General features: G+C 43.0%; 1 protein-coding gene across 4 annotated transcripts in view; it reads left to right on the top strand.

The window, feature by feature from the left end:
- celsr1a (cadherin EGF LAG seven-pass G-type receptor 1a) overlaps positions 1 to 22,673 on the top strand; it is a 122,393-nt gene extending 99,720 nt beyond the window's left edge. Inside the window, exons 14-36 of one of the 4 annotated variants that reach the window (XM_061715292.1) lie at positions 42 to 183; positions 1,762 to 1,882; positions 3,463 to 3,646; positions 4,571 to 4,672; positions 5,554 to 5,648; positions 7,041 to 7,250; positions 7,453 to 7,636; positions 7,748 to 7,891; positions 7,991 to 8,171; positions 9,133 to 9,300; positions 9,423 to 9,549; positions 9,630 to 9,830; positions 12,563 to 12,737; positions 12,887 to 12,999; positions 13,269 to 13,348; positions 13,436 to 13,562; positions 13,650 to 13,775; positions 13,880 to 14,016; positions 17,054 to 17,154; positions 18,464 to 18,604; positions 18,709 to 18,972; positions 19,054 to 19,432; positions 21,292 to 22,673. In XM_061715292.1, coding sequence (XP_061571276.1) covers positions 42 to 183; positions 1,762 to 1,882; positions 3,463 to 3,646; positions 4,571 to 4,672; positions 5,554 to 5,648; positions 7,041 to 7,250; positions 7,453 to 7,636; positions 7,748 to 7,891; positions 7,991 to 8,171; positions 9,133 to 9,300; positions 9,423 to 9,549; positions 9,630 to 9,830; positions 12,563 to 12,737; positions 12,887 to 12,999; positions 13,269 to 13,348; positions 13,436 to 13,562; positions 13,650 to 13,775; positions 13,880 to 14,016; positions 17,054 to 17,154; positions 18,464 to 18,604; positions 18,709 to 18,972; positions 19,054 to 19,432; positions 21,292 to 21,319 — 3,530 coding nt within the window. In that variant the 3' untranslated portion in view covers positions 21,320 to 22,673. Of the gene's footprint in view, positions 1 to 41; positions 184 to 1,761; positions 1,883 to 3,462; positions 3,647 to 4,570; positions 4,673 to 5,553; positions 5,649 to 7,040; positions 7,251 to 7,452; positions 7,637 to 7,747; positions 7,892 to 7,987; positions 8,172 to 9,132; positions 9,301 to 9,422; positions 9,550 to 9,629; positions 9,831 to 12,562; positions 12,738 to 12,886; positions 13,000 to 13,268; positions 13,349 to 13,435; positions 13,563 to 13,649; positions 13,776 to 13,879; positions 14,017 to 17,053; positions 17,155 to 18,463; positions 18,605 to 18,708; positions 18,973 to 19,053; positions 19,433 to 21,258 lie in introns of all 4 variants that reach the window. The other 3 variants (XM_061715293.1, XM_061715290.1, XM_061715291.1) reach the window with 3 other exon arrangements.
- The last annotated feature ends 2,793 nt before the right edge of the window (positions 22,674 to 25,466 follow it).

The raw sequence follows: 25,466 nt of genomic DNA, 5'->3' as shown, positions 1-25,466 counted from the left end.
CGACTCGAGCGTCACCTCGCCCTCCTCTCTCCGTCTCACAGGATACTTCGGCAAGAACTGCATGGACGCTTGTCACCTCAACCCCTGTGAGCATGTTTCCACATGCGTCCGCAAGCCCAGCTCCTCCCACGGATACACCTGCGAGTGTGGACACAACCACTACGGCCAGTACTGTGAAAACAAGTACGTTTTTCTCTAAGTTATGCACCTATGTTTATGCTTGAAGGAGAGGCTTTTAAATGCATTTTAAAAACCATCAACCATCCTCCATGTCCCTTTCAAGATATGCTTCCAGTAGGCCTGTGTTGAAAAAATCGATTTCCCAATTCTAAATCGATTCTCATATTAATTCCTAAAAATCGATTCATATGTCTAAAGATCGATTTTTTTAAAAAAAATTTTAAATTTATTTATGTTTTTTTTTTTTTTTTCATCATTACATTACAACTTTTGGTTATTTTTTTGTTTATCCCCAAGAAAATGAATGTTTTGTTGGACACGAGAATAACTGGTGCCATGTTATTGCCTTTAAATATGTTTGAAGGTATTAAAACATTAAAGTGTTAGGTTATAATTGCATAACTTGTCTATATTTCATTACTTTATATACTGTCTTGGGGTTACATTTGCAAAAAATGCTAAAAACCAAATGCTCAAAAATTAAAAACCAAAATAGACCGAAAATGGAACAAATAAAAACGGAATGTGGGAAAAAATAAAACCGATTTCATCCGTCTCTGTTTCCTCCCTGGATCTGTTTGGTAATTCTGACCCACATGATGTTTCTGATAATCGATATCTTGATAATCGATTCTGAATCTTAGGAATCGGAATCGAATCGATTCTTGAGATTTGAATCGATCCCCAGCCCTAGCCTCCAGTGATTTCAGCAGCAGATATTTGTAACGATACGAACTAAAAATGGACTTTGGCTTCAGCAAAGGCTTTTAATCTTCTTTGGTTCTGTTAGGCTCTTACTGTTTTTTTAATTTCTCCAATCTGTTGATGCAGCTTTATTTGTAATCTGAGCTCGACTGAGTGTGTGTGTGGGTGTGTGTGTGTGTGTGAGAGGTGGACCAGTAGAAACGGGTAAAAGAAATCCATCTATTGACCAACTAAGAGGAGTTTACGTGAATTTCTTGCCTGAACCTTTAGCTCTTCAGCGCCACGCAGGATGTGGGATTCCCCCCTTCCACGCTCCACTGATCCTCCATAGATGTTTAGTCTCCTCTGCCTTCATTCTGCCACTTGTCCCGTATCGTATCACGTTACAGTAATGGTGTTTGGGAAGTGCAGAGGAAGTTTATTGAAGAATCACATACTTGGAGATAAACTGAACAGATAATCACTCTCTTGTTTGATTCATTTGGGTAGATAACCATGTCAGTAACTTGTCAAAACAATTGCTTTGCTTTGAAAGTCGCTGGAGTGTGAACCAGCCGCCGGAGAGACCTTTTTCTAGCATACGACGTACACTGGCAGCAGTCTGTAGACATGCGATTGATCCACTCTTTGAAGAGCACTATGGCAACAGAGTATGCAGGTGGACGGTCACAGCTCCTTCTTCTCATCTGGTTCCAGCACACTTCTCCTTAAATAGAAAGATAAACTAATTAGTGACCTGCTGCAGATGTGTGGAGTTAGTTTGTTCTGGCGCGGTTCCCTGAGCCACTGTCACGCAGCTTGTAAAACAGAATTACATAAATGAAACTGTTGACATGTTGAGGCTTTTTTAAATTACTTTTTTTGTTGTCTTAACAGAATGGAGAAGCCGTGCCCTCAGGGTTGGTGGGGCAGCCCCATGTGCGGGCCGTGTAACTGTGACACCAGCAAAGGATTTCATAAAGACTGCAACAAAACCACCGGAGAGTGTCGCTGCAAGGTGACTACACTCCAAACGTCACAACTTTACTTGGTTGTTCTGCCTGTTTGTTTATGCTTTTTTGTTCATCTGAGTTTGAATTCAGTTCCTCTTCCTACGTTCGTGGTGTTTTTAATTTCTGCTCAATACACATTGATTCATTGGGCGACAGTCTGTCTCCAGAAGACATATTATGGGACATATTATGAAAATAATGATTTTGTTTACTTGAGAACATTAATTCATTTGTGTAGGAACGATAACCAAATCTTAAATCTGATTTAGTGAACCTGATTTTGGAGCGTTTTATCAATCAATCAAATTTTATTTATATAGCACCTTTCATCCAGGTACATGAAATACAAAGTGCTTTGACATTTTGACTGAAAAATAAGCGTAATAAACAAAAAAAAATAAAAACTGGGAGACCAAAAAAATTAAAATTGGGAGACCAATGCACACTGACATACAATATAGTTAATTAAAATGAAAAAAAAAGGATAAAAGTTCAAGGATTAAGGCTAAAAAATAATCAGTCCACAACAATAAAATATAATAATAAAAACATTACAAGAGATAGAAAAATAAATAAAACAGATACCCTTAAAAAAATGTTAAACAGAATAAAACTGTAAAATTTGATGCTACATAAAAGCCAGACCAAAGATATGAGTTTTTAGTCTACGTTTAAAAATGTCCACATTTCCAGCTCTTCTCAGATGACATCACAAACCCTGATCAGAGGAAAATCGTCAAGAGTCGAGGGGGGAGTGAAGGCAAGTGGCTGACTCCCCCTAAAACCAGCTGCTATGAACTGATTAGAAAGGACAGGGTCCAACTGGGTGCTTTTGTTCTATATCCTTTCATTAAGACCTTTACAAAAGAAAGCCAACAATGTCTCCTTTGGAAAAAAAAAGGAAAGACGACAGTTTAATTTCACCACAATCTGATTCTAATATAAAGTATATTAGACATCTAGATATATCTCTCATTTCAACTCTCATACATTTGAAAGGGTAAAAAAAAGGAACCAAATTGAATTGTTGTCGGTAACTCACTGAGCCAGATCTTTACAAAGTGTTAAAGACTCTGTTTAAATTGTTTTAGCACAGCAATTAGTATGAACATGTGATTTAACCTTTAGCCGTTTGTAAAGAAGTTAAGGTCAAAAGGTGACTTCAGATTTAGACTGAGACATTCAGGGCTCAGCGAGGGTCTAAGAGGACGTGGACCAGATTTCTCTGCAAACTTGTTTGTGAAGGAACAAGCTGACAAAATGGAGACCTTTAATATTACTTTTACAGTCAGTGAAGATCATTTACATCCTTTTAATTCATTTTAAGCAGTTATTTCCTCTATAATCAGACTCCGAGCACATTAGGGGCGATATTGACACGAAAAAATCTACCTTTTCATTTAAACATACTGCAACATGTTCACTATTTTATTGTTACTTTTTTATTTAATTGGTTATTTTTAGGTTATTTTTTTTTTATTTTTTTTAGGAAAGACTTAATGCACTTGCTTAAAAAATCAAAAAACTTTGCACCTCTCCCCTCAGCTATTGAATTGAGCTCTTATCTAATTACTCTGTCCTGCAGGACAACCACTATCGGCCGGAGGGCCAGGACACCTGCTACCCCTGCGAGTGTTTCTCTATAGGCTCCGAGTCTCGGACCTGCGACCCCGTCACGGGTCAGTGTCCCTGCAAAGGAGGAGTCATTGGTCGTCAGTGTAATCGATGCGATAACCCCTTTGCTGAAGTGACGCCCACTGGCTGTGAGGGTGAGTAAACTGTGACGTTCTTTTCAATACTTAAGCGCTGATGATAAATGAGTTGATGTAAAACAACATGCATCGGCTTTTAACAAAGACTGACTTGCACATATTTAAGTTATTGAACATTGAAGAAAATGTTACTTCAACGAATCAAGGAGGCAGTAACTCCAAATATCATTGTCAAGAGTGGGATTTATTGCAGCTCTGGTGTCCTGCGTTTGGATTAATCAGAGAAGTGCCAAGATGAAACAAATCCTGCCACCCACATCCGCCGGTTCTCAGCTGAGCTGACTTCTCATCTTTGTCAGCAGCCAGTCAAGCAGAAGAGGCGAATCTGGCCACCTCGCTGACTTGGCAGCGGCCTGAATGCAAACAATTCAGCAGAGATGAAGAGCACACAAAAAACGGATGTCACTGTTATTACTGTTTGACTGGACATGAAGCTCCTCGGAGCCCCAGAACGTGTTTGGACTTCTAATGGATATAAACTCCACTCCTTTGTCCCTATCTGGTTCCCTCCAGATCAAAACTGCGACCTTAAACGATGCAATATGTTTAAGTCATCCGTCTAAACGTGTCACTCCAGCAGCTCCAGATGCTGGGAGGTAATGATAGACGACATGACGATGGAGAGTAACTGAAGCACGAGGTTCCTTTGGTTTTGCTCCGCGGGTCACGGTGATGTGACCACGCTTGACAGGCCCGTCTGTCAGCTTTGTGTGAACAACTTTGCTCTTGGACTCGCTGAGCGTTTTTGTGATGACACAACACCACTTTGTGGCGTAGAGGAAGTCATCTTTATGGATAGCAGAGGCTCAGATTGAAGTCAGAATAACGAGGTCTAGTGTCAATAAGGAAACGGTCAAAGAATACAGAAGCTCACCAAACAACTTTCATCATGTTTAAATACATTTCTCCTCCTCTGTGCAGTGGTGTACGAGGGTTGTCCCAAGGCGTTTGATGCTGGGATTTGGTGGCCGAAGACCAAGTTTGGACGCCCTGCTGCCATGAACTGTCCCAGAGGATCCATCGGTGAGTGATATGTGACATGTGGACTAGTTATTTATGAATAAATCTGGTCAAATCAAGCCGTGATAGTTTTCAGAATAGTATTCTGGGAATCTTTGGGGATTCATAATGGGAATTAAAGAGAATAAACTGGAACTTTTGTTTCATTTGACTTGTACTTAACAGTTTCATACAAAAATGTATTCATTAATTGAGTTCTCAAATAAAAGTCTTGTTTCTTTCATCACAAGTCACAGATTTGTTTTGAAATAGAGAAACATTCATCCTGTAAGTCTCACATGTTTCTGCACCTGTGGGTTTTTTTCTTAATGTATTTAAACTCATATAAACACACTCGGTGGGGCTTTAAAACTCGGTAATGAGGCTCTGTTATCAGTGAGTTAATCCATCGGAGCTTTCCCACCAGGCGCTCGTGCACAGGTTCCTCTCTAGACGACAGGTACAACTACACGGCTGCACTCACATGTGACAGTGACTCAGAAGTTCACTGATCTCGTCCCAGGGAAACACTCACTTCCCCGGTTACCGCCATAGTAACTGAGGTCACCATGGCAACCCTTTTGTTGTCTCCCGAGACTCGGCGGTGACTGTGGGCATCAGTGCCCTCTGTCAGCACTCGTGGGTTGGGTTTCTTCTTCCTGCGTTTGGACAACTGGAACTTTTTTTTTAGGTTTAACTTTATCATATGACATTTATTAAGAGCTGCTTTCATCTACGCCACCAGTGCTCTGCTACCATGGTGATGATGAATGTGTGTATTGTTTTAACGGGTTATGACATAATCTTCCTGTGCGATCGCTGTGTTCACATGGACTGATGTTAGACTCGGCTGCCTAACCTTAACCGGGGAAATGTCCTGCTTTTGTCCTTCTAATGTCTTTCAGGCACCGCCATCCGTCACTGCAGCGATGAGAAGGGCTGGTTGGCACCCGAGCTCTTCAACTGCACCACCGCCACCTTCTCTAACCTGAAGAAACTGGTGAGGAACGCACACAACTCAGACAAATCCTGCCATTTCAGAAAGATGAAAGCTACCACCGTTGCTTATAGAGACATGATGATCAATAGTTATCTGAAATAAAGCTGCAAGCAGCAATTATCGGGATCCGAGCAGTTCTGCAGCAACACAACACTGACTGACTGTAGGCAACTCCAATGGATGTGTTGGAGCTGGCAGCTTCCGAGGAATCTGATGAGGAGGAGTTTTCAATCGGCCACCAACCACCTGAGGTTGCTGCTTTGAGAGTTAAAATGTAAAAGCGTTTCTGCCACCAAGTGACCATTTCTCTTCATATTTGGTACAACGTTTCATGAATGAAGTTTCATGGAGATGCTGATGCTGTTTTCAGTGGGAGAGTTTTTGACAAGAAGTAACTGTAACGCCACTACAGTTGAATTTCTGCAATATGTAATGATGTGAATGTGGTAGCTAGAAGGTTTGATGATGAGCGGGATGAACCATCGAACAGGAGTTCATTTTACTCTTTTTATTTCATTTCATTTCATTTATTCCATTCATGGTATATAATCTTAATAATGTTGTACAAAATTCTTTGAAGTACACATTATCACCATGAAAGAAAAGGAGCAGGAAGAAGAAAACTTATGATACCTGCCCCTCTCTGTTAATACAATTACATTGACTTACTGAACACCAATCTATCTATACACATATTTATAACAAGAAAACAAACAAAAATACCACCCTTCTATCTATTTTTTTCTCTTTCTCCTTCTTCTTTTTTGTCGGCACTTATCTTTTCTTTTTTAAACATTTTCTTAAGCTGATACAAACTTGTGCAACTTTTCAGTTCCTTGCTTTGTCCATGCCATAATTTTACACCTGTAACAGAAAAACACATTTGTTTTATGTTTAGCCTTGCAAAAGTATGTTTCAAATCAAGTTTAAGTCTGTTGTCCTCATCCTCCAATCTGAACACATTTTGTAACTGTTCTGGTAACGATCTATGTTTTGCTTTAAACATTATTTTTAAAGTTTGAAGTTCAACTATATTCTTTATATATTAAAGATGGGGCGAAATGTTATAATTAGAGATGGGCTCAGCGAGGTGGACGAGGGTTCATAAGAGGACTTATACTGCCACCTATGGGTCAGCACGGGTCTTTGACTTCCATAGGGATCAAGTTTGGTGTCTTTATCAGAGATCTAGCAGCTCGACTGCTTGGACCTTTAAAAATAAATAGTAAGGAACCTGATTGTGTTGGACATGATTTCATCACCCTGCACTAAGAGATTTAATGACTTCAGCAGGATTTGATCAGTGATGGCTGAGGTTTGTCTCCCGACCCGAGACGGCCCGGTCTCTCCCCGTTTCCTTATTGTCTCATCTCTTTTTCACCCGTCAACCAGAACGAGGAGCTGCGCCGCAACAGTTCCCACATGGACAGCGAGAACTCCAAGGCCATCGTGCGCTTGCTGCACGGCGCTACGTCCAACACGGACCGTTTCTACGGCAACGACGTGAAGATGGCTTCCCAGCTGCTGAACCACGTGCTGCTGTACGAGAGCCGGCAGACCGGGTTTGATCTCTCCGCCATGAAGGATGCCGAGTTTAACGAGGTAGAAAATAAAGGAGCGGATTTGTTCTTTTGAACTTTGAAACTTTTGTACGGAGAGCAGAGACGGCCCGGTGCGTGTTACTGAGAGAACAGGCTCACTCTGAACTGAAATAGAGCTTATTACTTCATCATCAGGCTTCTCTGGTTCTTAACTTGAGCCTTAAATTATAGTATTAACTTTGTTTTGGGTTTTTTTTGTCCAGAATTTGGTGCGAGCAGGAAGCGCCATCCTGGATCCCGACACCAAAGATCACTGGGAGCAAATCCAGAGGACCGAAGGCGGCACTGCTCATCTGCTCCACAACTTCGAGCTTTACGCCAACACACTGGCAAAAAACGTCAGGAAGACCTACTTGAAACCCTTCACCATCGTCACGGAGAACATGAGTGAGTGGAGGGACTGACACCATAACTGTATCAGGTTACACGTCACATGATGTTCATCCTTTCTCCTCTGTATCCTCTTCTCTTTTCCTCTCCTGAACATCAACGCCACAGTTCTGACTGTGGACTACCTGGACATGTCGGACCCGGAGAGAGCAACGTTACCTCGCTTCCAGGACATCCAGGAGTCCTACCCCAAAGAGCTGGGATCCTCGGTCCACTTCCCGCAGTTCAACCTGCGCACTCATCTCCAGAAAGGTCAGAACGCTGCAGAATCAAACCCAGCTGCTTTTTTTTTTGTTTTGGCTTCACGCTTCTTGGTCTTGAGCTCCGTCTTCTCTGTGTCTGACGTAGCAGAGCCCACTCCCGCCCCTCCGACCCAGACCAGCGGCCCCCTGGTTGAAGAGCAAACTCTGGCCGACAGGAAACGCCGCCACCTGGAGCCCGCTGCACCTCTGCCCGTTGCCGTGGTGATAGTGTACAAGTCGCTGGGACAGCTCCTTCCAGAAAGATACGACCCCGACCGCCGAAGTCTCAGGTAGCCTTTCTGAAATGTTGAAGAAAAAAACCTGCACAATACGACAGCTGACCTCAAGAAACAAAGAATAGTGGCACAATGCAAAACTTTGATATCTTTTTCTTTAGCTTCCTGTCGCTCTATTTTTATTTAAGTTTTTTATATTCTGAAGAAATTCTACAAACATAAAAATATCCCTTTCCTACACATGTTTTTTAAAAGATAAATATGCTGTGATGGCGTGGAGGAGTTGCTCACATGTTCCTCACACCAAGCCTGCTGTCGTTTCAGAGCAACGTAAGCCTGAGATGCTGAAATGGAGGGAAAAAAAGGGAAAAAAGCTCCTAAAGTTTAACTTATAACACATTTGTTTATCAGTTTTTTATTATTTACTGTCATTTAACTATAAATACCTGCAGCCGAGGGTGATGCTCTCGTTCTGCTCCGTGGCGTTAAAGTGATGATGGCTGGTTCATGTGTCGCCTGGTTCCCAAAGACGTTTCTGCTCCTCCTCCTGCACTCGTACTTCCAGCTACTGCTCTTTTTGTCCTCTCAACCACATGTTTTATTTTAGCTCCGCTGCTTTTCATTTGCAGCTGTTGCTTTTTTAAAAATATTGAGTAAATACATATGATGTATCTGGCATTAGAGGGTTAAAACGTAAACTTTTTTGATTTTCTGTACTTCACTGATGAATTTCTAAGCTTCACATTCAGTAAAATTGTGAACCTTCTGGCTTTAATTAAAAAATGAATTCAATCATAGGGCAAATTACGGCTTTTTGGTTTTTTTTAATACACATATTACTAATTTATGAAGTGTTCTCATACATTCATGGGTGAAAATGGGTGAAAAGGCTGGAGCACACGTGCACGATTACAGCCATTCATGTAAAATGTAGAAAGATGAATCCCTTCAGGTAAAGTTTAAGAGCCTTTAAAAAAACCTGCAGTACTATTAAACCCTGAATTATTGTCTGCAGGCTCCCCAACCGCCCGGTGATTAACACGGCCATTGTGAGCGCCGCCGTCCACAGCGAGGACTCCCCGCTCCCGCCCATCCTGGACCCTCCCATCACGCTGGAGTACCCGCTTCTAGAGACGGAAGAGCGCACAAAACCTGTCTGCGTGTTCTGGGACCACTCCATCTCGTGAGTTGCACTTTAATTACAGAAATAAAAAGAATTCAGCAGTTTTTTTGCAGATATAAAGCATCTGAAAGTTGTTGTTTTTCTGCTCTTAACTACGTCTGTGCTCATGTTGGGGTTCGTAGGATTGGGGGGACAGGCGGCTGGTCCTCTAAAGGCTGCGAGGTGCTCAACAGGAACAACAGTCACATCAGCTGCCAGTGCAACCACATGACCAGCTTCGCTGTGCTGATGGACATTTCCAAGAGAGAGGTACGTCCAGACACATGAACGTCAGAGCTTCCAGCTGAGCTCAACCCTGACTTCTGACTTGATGTCTTTGAAATCCACAGCACGGAGACGTCCTCCCGCTGAAGATCGTCACCTACACCACCGTGTCGGTCTCCCTGTTCCTGCTCCTCCTCACCTTCGTGCTGCTCTGCCTCCTGCGCCGGCTCCGCTCCAACCTGCACGCCATCCACAGGAACCTGGTGGCCACGCTCTTCTTCTCTGAGCTCGTCTTCCTGCTGGGCATCAATCAGACCGACAACATGGTCAGTGCAGTTTCCTCCCACGCCCAGTCAGGTGCACGTAGAACCCCAGAGAAATAAAGCAAGGTCCAACTTAGCAAACTCTTTTATAAGTTATTCAGTCAGTGTATCTGGTTGTAAGAAGTAAGCATGAACTCAAAAACCGCGGCATATCACAGCCTTTTCACTTAATGGGCTAGAAAACATATCGTCCAATGAGCAGCTCAGATTTGCGATTTATCTTTATCCATTTTGAAACTATGCTGCTTTTGCAGTAGTTCAGGTGAAGGTAGCACAAAGCTTTAAAGCTGATTTTATTTTATCTATTTATTTATTTAACTTTTATTTACCCAGGCAAGCAATTTAAGCACAAATTCGTATTTACAAATGCAGCCTGAACAAAGAGCACAAGCACTTTGAAGGGGAGAGGGGAAGGGGAGTGCTAGAAATAAAAAACAGCGTTATGTAAAATTGCATAAAATCAGTACGATAATTATGTACAATAAATATAAATACAATACCATTGAAAAACTTTAAGAAAATGGGATGTGGAAAGTCGGCCTAATCAACAGGTGCAAGAGTCAACTGTAATTTGTTGCAGATTTTGTTTGTGATATGTGAGTGTTTTGGAGTGTGTTCCAGTCATAAGCTGCAGCAAAAAGACTGTACGGGCTTTGGGGATGGAGAGTTTACTGAAATTACTGGACCTCAGATTGAGGGCAGAGTGTGGCAGGTGTAAAAGGGAAGATACAGAGGTGTTAATGTTATTTTAAAAGATGCACATCCTATAGAAGGAGGTGGGGCTAAACATCTGACTCCACCCCCGTAAAAAGGAAACAGAGCTGCAAAGACATGGTTAAAAAATAGAGCTTTAGTTTATATTGCTGTGGTATTTTGAAAAAGTCGTACCACAGATATTTCAATAAGACCTCAGAAAACATAAAAAGAGGTAAATGTCTCCTTTAACAATACTCATTTCTGGTGTTATGCACTAATCAGTAAAAAACATCATTTTAGAGCTGCTCAGGACTATTAACTGATCATTTAGGCATGAAAGAGGCCTAAACAGTAGTGAAGTGGCAGGGAACACGCTTTGGTGCCGTGGTGCGACATGATGTAGGATAAAGGTGTCTCACTTACTGGTGTTTACTGTATCAGTGCTTAAGAAGCTGGCAGGTATCCTGAAGGTATTTATTTGGCCTTCAGGCAGCAGTCTCACTCCGGCTTCGCGAGGGCTTTACGCGGTTTAGCGGGCTGAGGCCGCCCACAGAGTCTCCGCGCTTTCCCTCCTGTTTTCATGATCAGTTAGCGGCTGAAATTGTGAAGAACGTTGCCAAAAACCCCTGAAAATTAACCAGTTTAATCGAGTTTGAAGAAAATAATAAAACTATGTTCACAGTCAGACGCCTGCATTTGCACGCGCTTGTGTACGATGAAGGATCAAAAGATGCAGGATCTCTTTGATGTCGCGCTTCCACGGACGCTGCGACTCATGCGAGCGTAACCAGTCTGTGGGCCGGCGGAGGAAACATGCCGGGACTGGTACCCGTCTGCAGGGGCGGGCCTCGGGCTGGGAGGCCACAAACAACGTCTCATTCTGAGCCTGATAACCGTCTCGCTGGTCCGCATTACTGGAGCATAACTCATCTTCTAATTGACGAGTAACTCAGATGGATTAGTATTTCAAGCAGGAGTGAGGTTGGAATAACCGTTGAGACAGAACAGACGAGGGGATGGGTTTGAAGGAATCAGGTCCGTCCTCGCCAGAGCACAGATGAAGGAATCAGAGCAGCTCTTAACGCCATATGGTGAATATTTAAATAGCGGGAGTCACCTGTGTAGCTTCAAACCACCAAAACAAGATCAAGAGCTGCAACTGCAGCCCTCCAGCTGTGATCCAGATGTACGGCTCCGCTCTGGAGGCTCGTCAGAGCTGGGAAGTCTGCTGCCTCTGCACTGATTTAGCTTTATTTATGTCGCAGGGCCGCACATGTCAGTGCCGTATCCACAAGTTCATAACCGCCCACTAATGAGACTAACGCACTTGTTTGTAGACCTGCTATAAATCTAAAACTGGGAGAAGAGCAGGAAAGGCGGTTCCTGTGAGACGAGCTCTGCTCACCCGTCACATTTGATTGTCAGAGCAGGCTTCAGATTGTTTGTTGTTTCCTCTCTATGGGCATGCTCTGAGGTTGAGCATCCTGCCTTCATCTTCAAATGCAGCAGCATGGATAAATGAGGGAATAATCAGGATTATGTAAGGTCGGGAGCACCGGATGACCTGAAAGAGTTTGACTTCTTCTTGTAAAACACGAGTGCTTGTTGACAGTATAGGTGTGTGTGTGTGTGAGTGTGTGGGTTCGTGTGTGTGAGCGTGCGTGTGGAATGCTGTCAGTGAGGACCCGAGGCAGTTTGAAGGTAGATTTATAATCCTGCTGAAGTGCAGTGTCTCTCTCCCGCTCCGACTGACGCAGCTTGGCGTCACCTGCTGAGACGCTACCTGACGTGCTGCTGGCATCTCGTCAATTTGCAGCTGAAAAAGTTCAAATAGTCACATTAAATATCTAAATTGAGGCATATTTTTAAATCAGTTGTTAATAATAATCTTTTATCAGATAAAAATGATGTGTTTATCAGGTATAATAGGTTGTAAGATGTTATTAGATTACGTTGAATAAACAGATTTATGGTATGTTGAACTGACCAGATGACAAACTAGTTTTAAATCTGTTCTTGTTTTTTTGGTCTTGTTTCAGTTTGTGTGCACGGTGATAGCCATCCTCCTCCACTACTTCTACATGTGCACGTTTGCCTGGATGTTCGTGGAGGGGCTGCACATCTACCGCATGCTGACGGAGCTGCGGAACATCAACCACGGCCACATGAGGTTCTACTACGCCATCGGCTGGGGCATCCCGGCCGTCATCACTGGTGAGGGAGGAAGTCCATGTTCGGCTTAACACTCCCGCACTCATTTATAATAACTATTACCAGTATTATTATCATTTCAGTGAGCAGAGGAGGTTTAAAAGGGTGAAATGAAGGAAAATCCCATGTGTCTTTTCTGTTTGTGTGTGCAGGTTTGGCTGTAGGTCTCGATCCTCAAGGTTACGGAAACCCCGATTTCTGCTGGCTTTCTGTGCACGACACGCTCATCTGGAGCTTCGCTGGACCCATCTTTGTAGTCGTCCTGGTACGTGCCACATTTATTCTGTTTCTGTCGTCTCATCTGATTGGCTGACTTAAATAATCGGTGAGAGAGAATGGTAATCAGACAGTTCTCACATCTTTATGTCTGCAAATAAGTTTATGTAATGCTGTGCTGAGAGATATAGCATTTGAAAATACAACTGATGAAGATTGTCTGAATGCAACTAAATATTATTGGAATTTATCATATTGTAGAAAGAAAACGACATGCAGTAAAAAAAAATCCTCAAAACGTTCTCCCCTTTTTTCAAGGTGAACATCGTCATCTTTATTCTAGCGGCGAAGGCTTCCTGTGGTCGCAGGCAGAAGGCCGTGGAGAGGTCTGGAGCCATGTAGGTTCCCCGCATCACGTCATCTGCGTGTACAGTTGTACCGTGAACATCTATTAGTTCTATTGACTCTTGTTTTTCTCCGTTCAGTCCTGCGCTCCGCATGGCCTTCGTCCTCCTCCTCCTCATCAGCGCCACCTGGCTGCTCGGCCTCATGGCCGTCAACAGCAACGTCATGACGTTCCACTACCTGTTCGCCATCTGCAGCTGCTTGCAGGTGAAACACGCTGCCGGCGTCTTCTTCCAGGATCTGCTGTTCATTCGTTGAACTTTGTAAAACATTCTGCTTGTTCTTTCTTCACAGGGAGTGTTCATCTTCTTCTTCCATGTGATCTTCAACAAAGAGGTGAGGAAGAACATCAAGAACGTCCTCACGGGGAAGAAGAGCGTACAAGACGAGTCCAGCACCACCCGGGGCTCGTTGCTCACGGTGAGTTTAAGAAAAACATTTTTAAATATGATTGTTAGGCGAGGATTAGCATCCGTGAGTCCCATTCTTTATTTTCAATCCTTCTCTTGCTGCTCCGTCCTCAGCGCTCCCTGAACTGCAACAACACGTACACGGAGGACGGCCCGCTGTACCGCTCGGCCATCGGAGAGTCCAACGTCTCCCTGGACAGTACGCTCAGGTCAGCCAAGAGCCGCAGCAGCTACCTGGCTTACACACTCAGGTACAACACGTCACTGACTGCACGGCCGCTGCCAACGCTGCATGGCGAGTGTGTGTGTGTGTGTGTGTGTGAGCTCGTTTCTCTCTTTTAATGCATCAAATGTCTCACACTGACTAACATGCAAACACCTCATCAGTCGCACACACCTTCTGTTCTCTGCTTCATACAACGCCTTGTTCTTTCTGCACATCTGGAGGATGGAGCTCCAGGTTTTATCTTCTTCTTCACATGCTTTCTGCCTTGTAACGGCTCCTGAACTGAACAGAGGCAGCGTGAGTGACCTCGCTGAAACATGCATGGCTGGGTCGCACGAATCCCACAAGCACATGAACACTTGGGTCTAAACGTATCATCATGTTGGTGATGGGGTGTTTTGATGATTATCGTGTGATGAAACTGATACAACATGTAGATATCAGAGTCATTTATTGTTTAGTTGACATGATGATGATAAAATGACTGTTTTCTATGTTTATGATGTTTACTTCTGAACCTGCTTCTCCGTCCGTTGGTGCCGTCTGGAGCTCAAAGTCAAGTCCAACCCCGTCTGGAAGAATTAGGCTGTCTGTCTCGTTTAGTTTTAGATCGTTTGAGAGATACATGTGTTACATGTGGATGTTGCTGCCAACAGCTGATGTGGATTTTTCAGTACCTGGCTCCAGTAGTTATGTGGTGTTTATAGATAAAATAAGGTTTGATGAAGCAGCCACTAAATGGAAACTGTTTACGATACACTTGAAGATATTAACAAATCCCACTAAACGCTGCTGTTTTTGACCCAAAATGAAGAATGCAGATGTCAAATGTTTCAATCTGTGATAAAATCTAGTCTGAGAGCTTTTGACAGCTGAGTTTGAGGTTTTGGACCCGTTCTGCTCCAGAGCTTTGATCAGGGAGCGCACGGCGCTTTGATCTGAGTTTGTGGTTCCCTCTTGGAATGTTGTCGAAACACAGAGATTAAGGTTTAATGAAATTAATTTACTCGGCAAGAGTTCAAAAGTTAACCGACCAGCAGAGAGTTGGAGACGATGTGGGGAGGAGTGGTGGGAGAGTCTGTGTTCACAACTGCTGATGAAGAGATGGAGAACAGGTCCATCCAGACTGGGATTTAGAAAGCGTATGAATAAAACATATGTTTTAACCTTTAAATAGTTAATATTTATAAAAAGGAGGCTCAACAATCTGTCTCTGAATCAACGTGAAGCGTGGAGTTGAGTTATCAGTGGTTTGTGTTCCTTGTACGGTTTCCTGTGAATCCCGGATGTGTTTTCAACACTGCAGAGTGACGTTACTCGTCATGGGTCTGATGGCGGCACAAAGTTACGGACAGCTAGAAAGAAGGGGGGGGTGAATTGAGAACTTGAATATGAAACATACCAAATTAAAAAGCAAATTAAAGGGGAAAATGAAACAAAAGTCAAAACAAAATAATAATAAAAAAAAAAAAAAAAACAACCCCCCAAAAAAAAAAAAAAAAAACTGGCTCTGCCGTCCGGCCCGGTCCCGCCCTGGCGCAACCCCCCCATCCCTTTCACTCTCATTTCTTCCGGCATTAATGACTCCCCCTTTAAACAATTTTTTTTATCCTACTGTATTTATTTATTTAGCTTTATTTATTTTTTTGACTTTTCTCTCCTTAAATATCCATTATTGTAGAAAACCATCATACTCATACACACCACACATGTGCATACATACAGTACTCGAGTTGTAAAAAAAAATCAGGGAGGATGGTGGATTTTATCATATTGGGACAGATCATTTGTGCTGATTACAAATAATATAACATATTACAAAGGGAGCAGTGACCAAAACACCTGCAGAAATACTGCAGGAATGACATAGCAGCAGTTAAATGCAGCCTTCTGTAAGCTTTAAATATCCACTGGGCTTACATCTAATACATCAAAACACTTCTACTTATTTCAAGTGAAAATTTACTTGAAACAGGTGAAAATTGTCAAATAAGTGATTTTTCTGGTGTTATTTTTCTGGTGATGACTAAATGTTGAAATAGCAGTAAAACCACATTCATTGATGAAATGACATAAGGGATGGAAAGGGGGGATGGCAGTTTTACAGGGGGGATGATTTGGACCATTTTTATTTCAGGAGGGATGCCATCCCCCCTCATCCCCCCTCAATTCGAGTACTGCATACATACTTAAACAGCAAAAACATTGACTTTGTTGTTTTGTACTGTCTTGTTTGTCTGTTTGTTTTGTCTGTTTTCTAGTGCCCCCTCTTGTCCTGTACCTGTATGCGATTGTATTGTTACCAGTTTTGTATAAAAAAAATCTAATAAAATAAAGAGTCAAATCTACCGTGCGCCTCATAAAACTGTCATAATACAAGCCGACGGCGGGGTCAGTCAGGGCAAAAACGCTGCGGGGAGCAGAGATGTGGCATGCTGCCTGTACGAGAACGCTAAAACGAGGAGGCCGAATGGAGGGAAAAGTGAGAGGAGAGAGCGGGGAAGAGGGGGGGATGAGATTGTACCTGTCGAGGGGAGAACGCGATGCAGACGAGCATACTCGGTCCCTGCAGCTGTTGGCGGGACTTCCAGAAGCTTCTCTCAGATCAGCCGTCAGACTGCTCGCAGTCTCGGGTAGCATTTCCCCCTCAGGTGACGGGGAGGCGAATCCAATCTGGAAAACAAGGCAGAACCTCGTCGCACTTAGCAACCAAAGCTTCAGATAATAGAAACAAATGATCTCTCTTGGACTCAACTTCTAAACGTGCGGTTTCTCCTGATAAGAATTTCAATCAACACATCAAATTGATGGGGATTCAGGTTTATGAATGATTATATATGTACTAAACCTGACCCAACCACACCTAAACCACATATTTTGTCAAAGCAAACAGACAGATGTTTTGTCATCGGAGATGCTGGGTTCTTCATCTGTTGAATATAATCAGCTTAGAAGGACGAGTTGAGGCTTGAATTAATTTCCCCCGATGCTGTTTCTTCATCTCTTGTGAAGCTGTAACATCTTTTTCTGCCTTTTCTGTCGCTGTCTGTGTGTCTTTCTAGGGAAGAGTCTGGTCAGAAGCCCAGCGTGTCTTCAGGAACGGCGAAGGGACACACAGATCTGGACGGACCTCTGTTCCACAGGAACGGCAACAAAGGAGATGGTGAGCTACGCCCAGGAGCAGATAGTCCCTACTCATGAACGAAACGCAGACTTTAACCACAAAGTGGTTTCTGGATTCAGATTAGCGTCTGAGGATAGTTTGTGTAATTCCCATGTCCACCACGTGATGGCAGCAGCCATCTGAGTTGCTAGTTGTTATGAATTAAATGCTTCCTAAAGTCAGATTTGACTTAAAGAAAACTCAGGGACCCAGTTCAGAGTCCACTTTGCCATCCATGAACCTCCGTTTAACCGAGTTCAGGTCAATGAAGTGTCCACACGTCTCCCAGCTACCTTGGAGCATTGCCATGGTGTCGCTTTTCATCGGTGGACGTGTTGCTATGCTGCTCGTGTGTGCTAAATGCTGCGGCCAGCACTGCTACGCATCAATAGCAGTGTAACGACTGCCCTAACATTTGGAAATGTTAGTTTCCCGACTCTGAGGTCAACTCAGGTTGTGACATAATTCCCAGATCTTTTTTTTTTTTTTTTTTTTTTTTAAACTTTATTTTTCTGCCACACCATAGTGACGTTCAGTATAACAAAAAAAAAAAAAATTCCCAGATCTGACCTCCATCTTCTGAATTAACTGAAATGCGGCGTGAAGCTCCTACCCCTTTTCTACCAAACTGGTTCCAGGGCTGGTTCTGGTTCTGGGCCAGTGTTGAGTTTGGAACCAGCTTTCTGTTTCCACTGACAAAGAATTGGCTCCGGGCTAGAAAAAATGGTTCCAAGGTAGCACCAACTCTTTGCTGGGCCGGAGGAAAGAACCGCTTACGTAAACAGAGGGAATGGAGTTATTAAGACCAACGGCAATAGCAAGACTGCGAGACAGAGACATTTTCAAATAAGAATTAATGTGGATGCACCAAAGCATTAGTGATCTGAGGAGGAGACAACCAGTCTTTTAGCGATATGGTCCACGGAGGTGCTACATGGACCAAGTCCGTATTAGAGCAACCTTGTTTTTGCTTCAACTTTCGTGCAAACGCAGCAACGTAATGACGTGGCTCCCATTAGCACCTGAGCCATGAAAAAACAAACCCAGCTGGTTCACAAGTCGAACGAGTTGTGAACCAGCACCAGCACTGGCCCAGAACCAGCCCTGGAACCGGTTTGGTGGAAAAGGGCTATCAGAGGGTATCAAAACAGTACCGTACGAACTCCGGGCACACAAACGGCCTCATGGATCAGAACCAGTTCATAAGTGGATGACTGTCACTGTACCTCATCATTCAAGTGTAGTCTGTATTTCATTCATGGAAGTTTATCCTTTTTTATCATCTTCCCTTCTTCCGTTTCCCCATCAGATTCTGACTCGGACAGTGAGCTGTCGGTAGATGAGCACAGCTCCTCCTACGCCTCGTCCCACTCCTCCGACAGCGAGGACGACGACGTCGACATCAAGCATAAGTGGAACAACGAGAGGCCTCTGCACAGCACCCCCAAAGGTGAGTCAGACACATTTTTCTTATTTTTTTTAAAGAAAAAAGTGTTTTTATTTATGTATTTTTTTTCCTTCAACCGTCCTGATTTCTCTTTCTTCTGATTCTAGGAGACCCCGGTTCTAATCACGTGAAGCCTTACTGGCCCACGGACCCCACCACAGCCAGCGACAGCGAGGACCCCGGCCGGCCCGACCGGCTGAGGGTGGAGACCAAGGTGAACGTGGAGCTGCACCCAGAGAACAAGCTGAACCACATCGGTGAAAGAGAGAGGGAGGCTCTGCTGGAGAGAGACAAACAGACGCCCAGCAACGCCAAAGAGCCGGCGCCGGGGAGTCAGGCCAACAGCAACCACCAACCAGAGCAGAGGAAAGGTGAGGAACCTTGCGGCGGAGCTGAACGCCTGAATCCTTGTTGTCTGATGCAGCTTAACGTGAATCCCTCGTCCTGCTCAGGTATCTTAAAGAACAAGATCAGCTACCCTCCTCCGCTCACCGACAAGAACATGAAGAACCGTCTGAGGGAGAAGCTGAGCGACTACAACTCCCCCACCATCACCTCCCCCCCACCCAACAACAGCAGCTCCCCCCCACCCCTCTCCTCCGTCAACATCATGAACCCTTCGTCCCAGGCGCCTTCACAGGCCGCTCATGACGGCAACCACGGCAACCACGGCAACCACGACAGCAGCACTCTGGTGAAGCCTCCCATCGCTCCCAAACCCCAGATTCCCGTGGGAGCGCCGTCGGCAGGCATCTACCGGGAGACCAACGGGGGCGTGGCCATGCACTTAAAGTCAGGGACGGTCAACGGGGGCAACGAGTCCGACTCAGAGTAAGCAGACCATGTTGACGTCAGAGTCACACAGAACAAACTAACACCTGAACACTGCCGTCCCCACTTAAAACTGATTAAACTTTGTTTGGACTGTGCTGATTTTCTATCTTCATCAGGGCTCCAGACTCAATGACAAAACTTTACAATTAGATAAACCTTAACCCAGATTGGAAGTTGGTTCCATAGTAATGGTTCCTGATAGCAGAACGCCCGCCCTCCAAATCTACATTTGGATACTCTAGGAACTACGAGTAAACTGTCACTCTGAGCATGGAGAGCTGTGTTAGGAACATACGGTACTATCAAGTCTTGGAAATATCACAGGGCTAGGCTGTTTGGGTCTTTATATGCTAGTAATAAAATTCTGAATTGGATTCTGAGTTTTACGGGGCCAATGGAGTGAGGCTAACTGCTTATAACACATTGCAGTAATCTAGCCTAGAAGATACAAAGGCGTTTTTCCGCATCCTCTCTGCAAGAGAATGTTCCTTTTCTTTGCGATGTTATGGAGATGGAAAAACGCTGTTTTACAAACCTGATTATTAATATGCTAGTTAAACGACAAATCCTGATTGAAAAAAACACCAAAATTTCATACAGTTGACATCATATAATCGCTTCCTACTGTAAGGTTTGTGGGACCAAAAACAATAACCTCTTTTATATAACAATAACCTTTTTCAGAATTTAACAGCTAAACGTTAGTGGACATCCAGTCCTTGATGTCCCTAGGACATGCGTGAAGTTTGGCTAATGGTTCTGTTCCATCTGACTTCATAGACCAATACAGCTGTGTATCATCAACATAGCAATGAAAACTGATCCTGTGGTTCTGGATTATACTTCCCAAGGGCTGCATGTATAAACTGAACAGGTTTGGCCCTAGAACTGAACCCTGTGGGACACCATCAGACTATGAGGATGTTGAACCAACGAGTGATTAACCTGATGGACTTTTCCAGAAAATACAGTTCCTTGGGGCCAGTTACAAAACTGTAAAATTGTCTAACTATACTGCAGAAATAAAAATGTTTAGCCTGGTTCAAAAAAACATTTTGGTCTCCATAGTTAGGGTCCAAATCTATAACACACATTTTTGCTTGATTAAAAGGCATTTTTACATGTAGTTTTTTGTGACGGCTGAATTGCAGTGTTAACGCATTGTTACCATCAGTTTTGCTACTTGGCCCTTTGCAAACCAGCCCCCCAGTGGTCAGCCGGGGAACTGCAACTGAAGTTGTTTCCACATCAGTTAGATTGTGACCGAGCTGAGGTGGGCGCTGAACTAGCCGCCAGATTTGCTAGATATTCTGCTTAGACACCTAAAATATCAAGTATGTGGAAAATCTGTGAAAACGTCTGGAACCCTGCTAAATAAAATGATAATTTATTTATTTCAATTAGCATTGAAAAGGATATTTTCCTGTTTGTTAGTAAGAAGTTAAAATTCTGGTGTCATGGCAACCAGGCAGCATGTAGGAGTGATGGTTTCACATATTTCTCTGTGCTTATCACAGCTCAACGCTACGTATCATTATTCAATGATATTTCCCCACAGCATTTATTTATCTAATGTTGTATTTTCTTATGGATTAAAAATACAACAGTAATAAAATAAATAAAATCCGTAGCATTCATTAAATCCAAACGATCCCTTTTACTAAAGCATGAAAAAACATGCCCATCTTCCTTAAATGTTGCACGAGAACTCCCTGCATCCGTCTTCACCTCGCATGTTCTCCTTTTCCCTTCTCCCTCCCCGCACATCTCCTCCCCTCATCCCCGCCTCCCCTCCTCTCTCCCCGACACCCTTCCCTTCCCAGTGGCAGTAACGAGACTTCCATCTGACCTGTTAGGAAAACCCAGACCAGCCTGCCCTTGTGAGAGGACGAGCCCGCTGGGGAGCGAGGGAAGGAAGGAGCGGAGAGCCGGGAGGGGAGGAGTGAAACCAAACAAAGACGGGAGATCCGCCCGTCCATTCCTCCGCACGTTTCCTCTCTCCGGAGAGCAGTATTAACGGCAGACTTTCAGGACTGCCTGGGACCAGAACGAAAGCATGGACAAAGGAGAGATGCGAGCGGGAATAAAGGGAAAGCTCTGCGGGACTGTACCGAGCGGTGACTCGGTGGAGACGCGTTCACGTGCCAAAACCACTAAAGAAACGTCAGATGATGAAGAACCGAGGATGCTCTGCAGACCTACAGCGATGCTCCTCTCTGGAGGTCACGAGGAGCTCGGAGATGTTCATTATGATGTGTTTCCGATGGCATCCTCTCATGGAAAGGGCTGATGTATTATCACAAGCTGGTACAGCTGCACGTTCAGTCCCAAAGGAGGTCAAGGACAGTTTGAAGACTTCTGACTCTGTCAAACACAAAGTGCTCTTTTTTTTTTTTACATTTTTCAACGCAAAGGTTCCTACAACCTCTCAGTGCAGTGTCAGTAGAGTGTAATTACTGTGTAGATATTTTTTAACGGTGAAGAACAAACTATCTATTTTGTATTTCACTTGAAGCAAAGGACAATTTGTTAAACCTAGAAACAGTCATGAAAATCACTGCATATGCTGGTTTAATACAGAAGGAAGGTCCGGGCCTTCATCCTGGGCCGAGGCCTTAAACACTCCCAGCCTTTAGCAACGTTCACACTCATGTACAAAGACAACGGTTGTGCCTACCCAAATAATAATAATGTGGAAAGAAGAGGAATTCCCCTCCCGTTGTAAAGTCAGCCGGAGCACTGTGAGCCTGGTCTGCAACACTCCTGGTAACCAAAGTCATGACACACCATAAATAAGCAGACGAGCGTTGGAGTCGGGTCATTTTAAGTTCAATTTATTCCATAAATTGCTGAAAAATTGACATTTGTTTTGTTTTGTTGGTTGTTTTTTAAATCATGAAAGTGAATCACTATTTTATGTCTTAGAATTTGATAATTGGTTCAAGTTGGTTTTCCATTTTCTGCAAGTTACAAGTCCAAATGACACCAACTCGAATGTATTTTGCAGCTAAGTTAAGGCAACTTACGATGTACAGTAGGCTACATTTATCAATAATTGCCTTTGTACCTCATACATTGCACATCCGCAGTGTTTCGCCCTTATATAATTGATGCTGTTAAATATCCTTGTTTTTGTATGATCTAAGACACTGGAAATGTTTTGTAACATAATGTATATTTATTTTTTATGGTTTTAAGACACTGGAAAGAGAAAATTATTGTGATTGTAAAATTAAAAATGACATTATTGAAATTTGTAATCTTTTCATGCCTTTGCATGTTCTGTGGGGGAAGGAAATGTGGTTTGATGAAAGATATAAAAGAAGAAAAGAAGTGACAACAACCTTTCAGAAAGAAATAACTGACGTGGTTTTACACAGGGGTCGGCGATCAGTTTTGGGTCCTACTGGTACACTAGCCACTCATTGAATATAACTGCAGAACCTTTTTGCAGGGAGATAAAACATATATTAACAATTTCCATTTTTTTTATTTTAGTTTTTCTTTTTCCATTTTTTTCAATGGAAGTCCATGTTTTTTTCCCTTTTTGTCTTTACCAAAAAATATTGACCAAATCTTCTAATTAAAATTTCAAATTAAATTTTCTGATTAACATTTCCAATTCAATTTTGATTGGCTAGTTGAAAGAGTCTCTTTCAGTTGAAATGTGAGGACATCATCAATCGTGGATAGATATGGCAAACGCCCCCAGCTGGATCCTTGTATGTTCCTGGACTGTTTTACGTATGACAATATTTAATCAAAAGAAAAAAGTGCAACACCTTGTAGATCTTCAGTATGGGTGTACGATACTGTGATAATATTCTAATGTGATTCACACAAGAGAAAAACAACCCCACTTGAGGCAAGACCTCACTCCCAACCTGGAGAGGTCATTTTACCGTTTTCCGACTGAGAACCACGGTCTCAGATTTGGAGGTGCTGGTTCTCATCCCTGATGCTTCACACTCCACTGCAAACTGCCCCAATAAGAGCTGAAGGTCACGACTTGTTGAAGCCAACAGGGCTGCATCATCTGCAAAAATCAGGGATTAAATCCCTTGGCACCAAACCTGACCCTCTTCTCTTTGCTTGAAACATCTGTCCCTAAAAGCTGCGCTGACAGCTCCCACCTGGAACAAATTCAACTTACTACTGGCAATGCAGATCAAAGTCTCTCCTGTAGCAACCAACCCTTACCCCAATGCACAAGGTTCAACGCCTCGTCCAAGTCCAAGAAACACACGTGAAACGGTTGTACAAGTTCTCCAAGATCCTAGCGGGGGTGTGGAGAACCCACACTGCTTCTAGGTTCGACTATCGACCGGAAAAACCATGAACAAAAGAAACAAAAAGACGGATGGAATAGTTCCAGTAATGTTGACTGAAATGGAGGTGTACTGTACCTCCGTCGACAGCCATGCAATTAGCAATTAAAATGGTATTCATTAATGGTTAATTGCCACCTAGGACCCAGATGGAGACATTACCACTGGTCACATCGCCACCTGCTCCTGCTCAGTGATCAGAGAGAAAATTGGTTTGAAATATTAAAACCCCTCATGAGACTTTAGATTACATCTAGTTTTGCGTTGTAATCGTGTTTGCACTTTAAAGTTTGTCATTTCCAGGAAAACGATCTAAACTGCCAACATCTCCTTTCGTGTCAGTAACCTTGGTTGACCTCAGACCTGGCTGTTCTGGCTACTCCATGACAACAAAGGTGAGTTTAAGGGGTCATTGTTGGTTTCTTTGACTGTATTTCTGTTAATTTGAGAAATCTAGTATTTCAGCTCAATTCAGTTTTATTTATATAGGGTCTATTACAACAGAAGTTGTCTCTAGGCGCTTTCCAGAGACCCAGAACATGACCCCTGAGCAATTAGTATATACATAACATAAACAGGTAATAACAACTATCTTCCTTTTACATGTTTGGATACATCTTCCTTTACATTTTATGAGTAATATCGAAATTGTGGCATAAATATGTAAAGCTACCAGCAGTGAGTTTCAGCTTGGTCTAGCTCAACAGTTAGCTTGCCTTTGGACCCATTTCACGAGTATTGTATGATTTCACAGAGTTAAAATATGTTAAAATATAGTTTATTTCAGAAAATATACACAATTAAACTAGTAAGCTGCTCATATAGCTTTTGTTGTATGTCTAGTAAAAGGAAAGAAGCACTATCAAACTTATTCTTTCATTCATTTCTATACCCACGTAACCCATGTTGGGGCTGTACATTTTTTTTGGTACACTAAGCAAATTTTACTTTATTAAAAAAAAATGTAAATCATAAATTTTCCTTATCGTACTTATGTCATATTATTTACTGATGTTTTGGTGCTTTAGTATGACAAGGTAAAATCACTATGCACAACCCACAGAAGCCTGAAAATGACTTAAAAAAAATAAAAGAACAGTGACGTGTCTGATATGTCCGTTTTTTGGGGTCCGATTTCTTAACCTGGAAGAGTCAACTGTGTTAAATTCTGCCAAGCAGATACTTGTGGACATGCAGAGTGAAAGGTTAGATGCTAGAATCAAGTTTCACCAGGCTAGTAGGTGTTTTGTTGAGTCAGTAAGTGAAGTCAGTCCTCCCCCCGGTGACAAAGCATTCAAAGCAGTCCTAACTTTACAAAATACAACCGGTGGTGGGATTCGTTTTCCTAATAGTAGAACCTGTGTGTGGTAAGTGTGCAGCAGTTATACTACATCCTCCGTGTCACCATTCAATATAAATTAACACAGCCTACCTAGTTACTTGCTTAAAACAATTGTCTGTTTGTTTTAAAGTGCTTTGTATGATGGATTGAAACCATTTTTTTAACCAGAGATAATAAGGAAGCGACGGAAACTGCTCTTAAGGCTGTAACTGACCCTGTGCACTCCTATTTATCTGTTGTCTCATCACATCCAGGTAACTTAAGTTATTTAGATAATTAAAGCTGCAGTTGGCATCAGAAAGAGCCGGCAGAGCCGTCTAGACTGGTGAAATACTGGTGAAATAGCGCCATCTGCCGGCAG

The sequence above is a fragment of the Cololabis saira genome, chromosome 23, assembly GCF_033807715.1.
Source record: "Cololabis saira isolate AMF1-May2022 chromosome 23, fColSai1.1, whole genome shotgun sequence".
NCBI lineage: Eukaryota > Metazoa > Chordata > Actinopteri > Beloniformes > Belonidae > Cololabis > Cololabis saira.
This window is presented reverse-complemented; position numbering and strand designations above follow the sequence as displayed.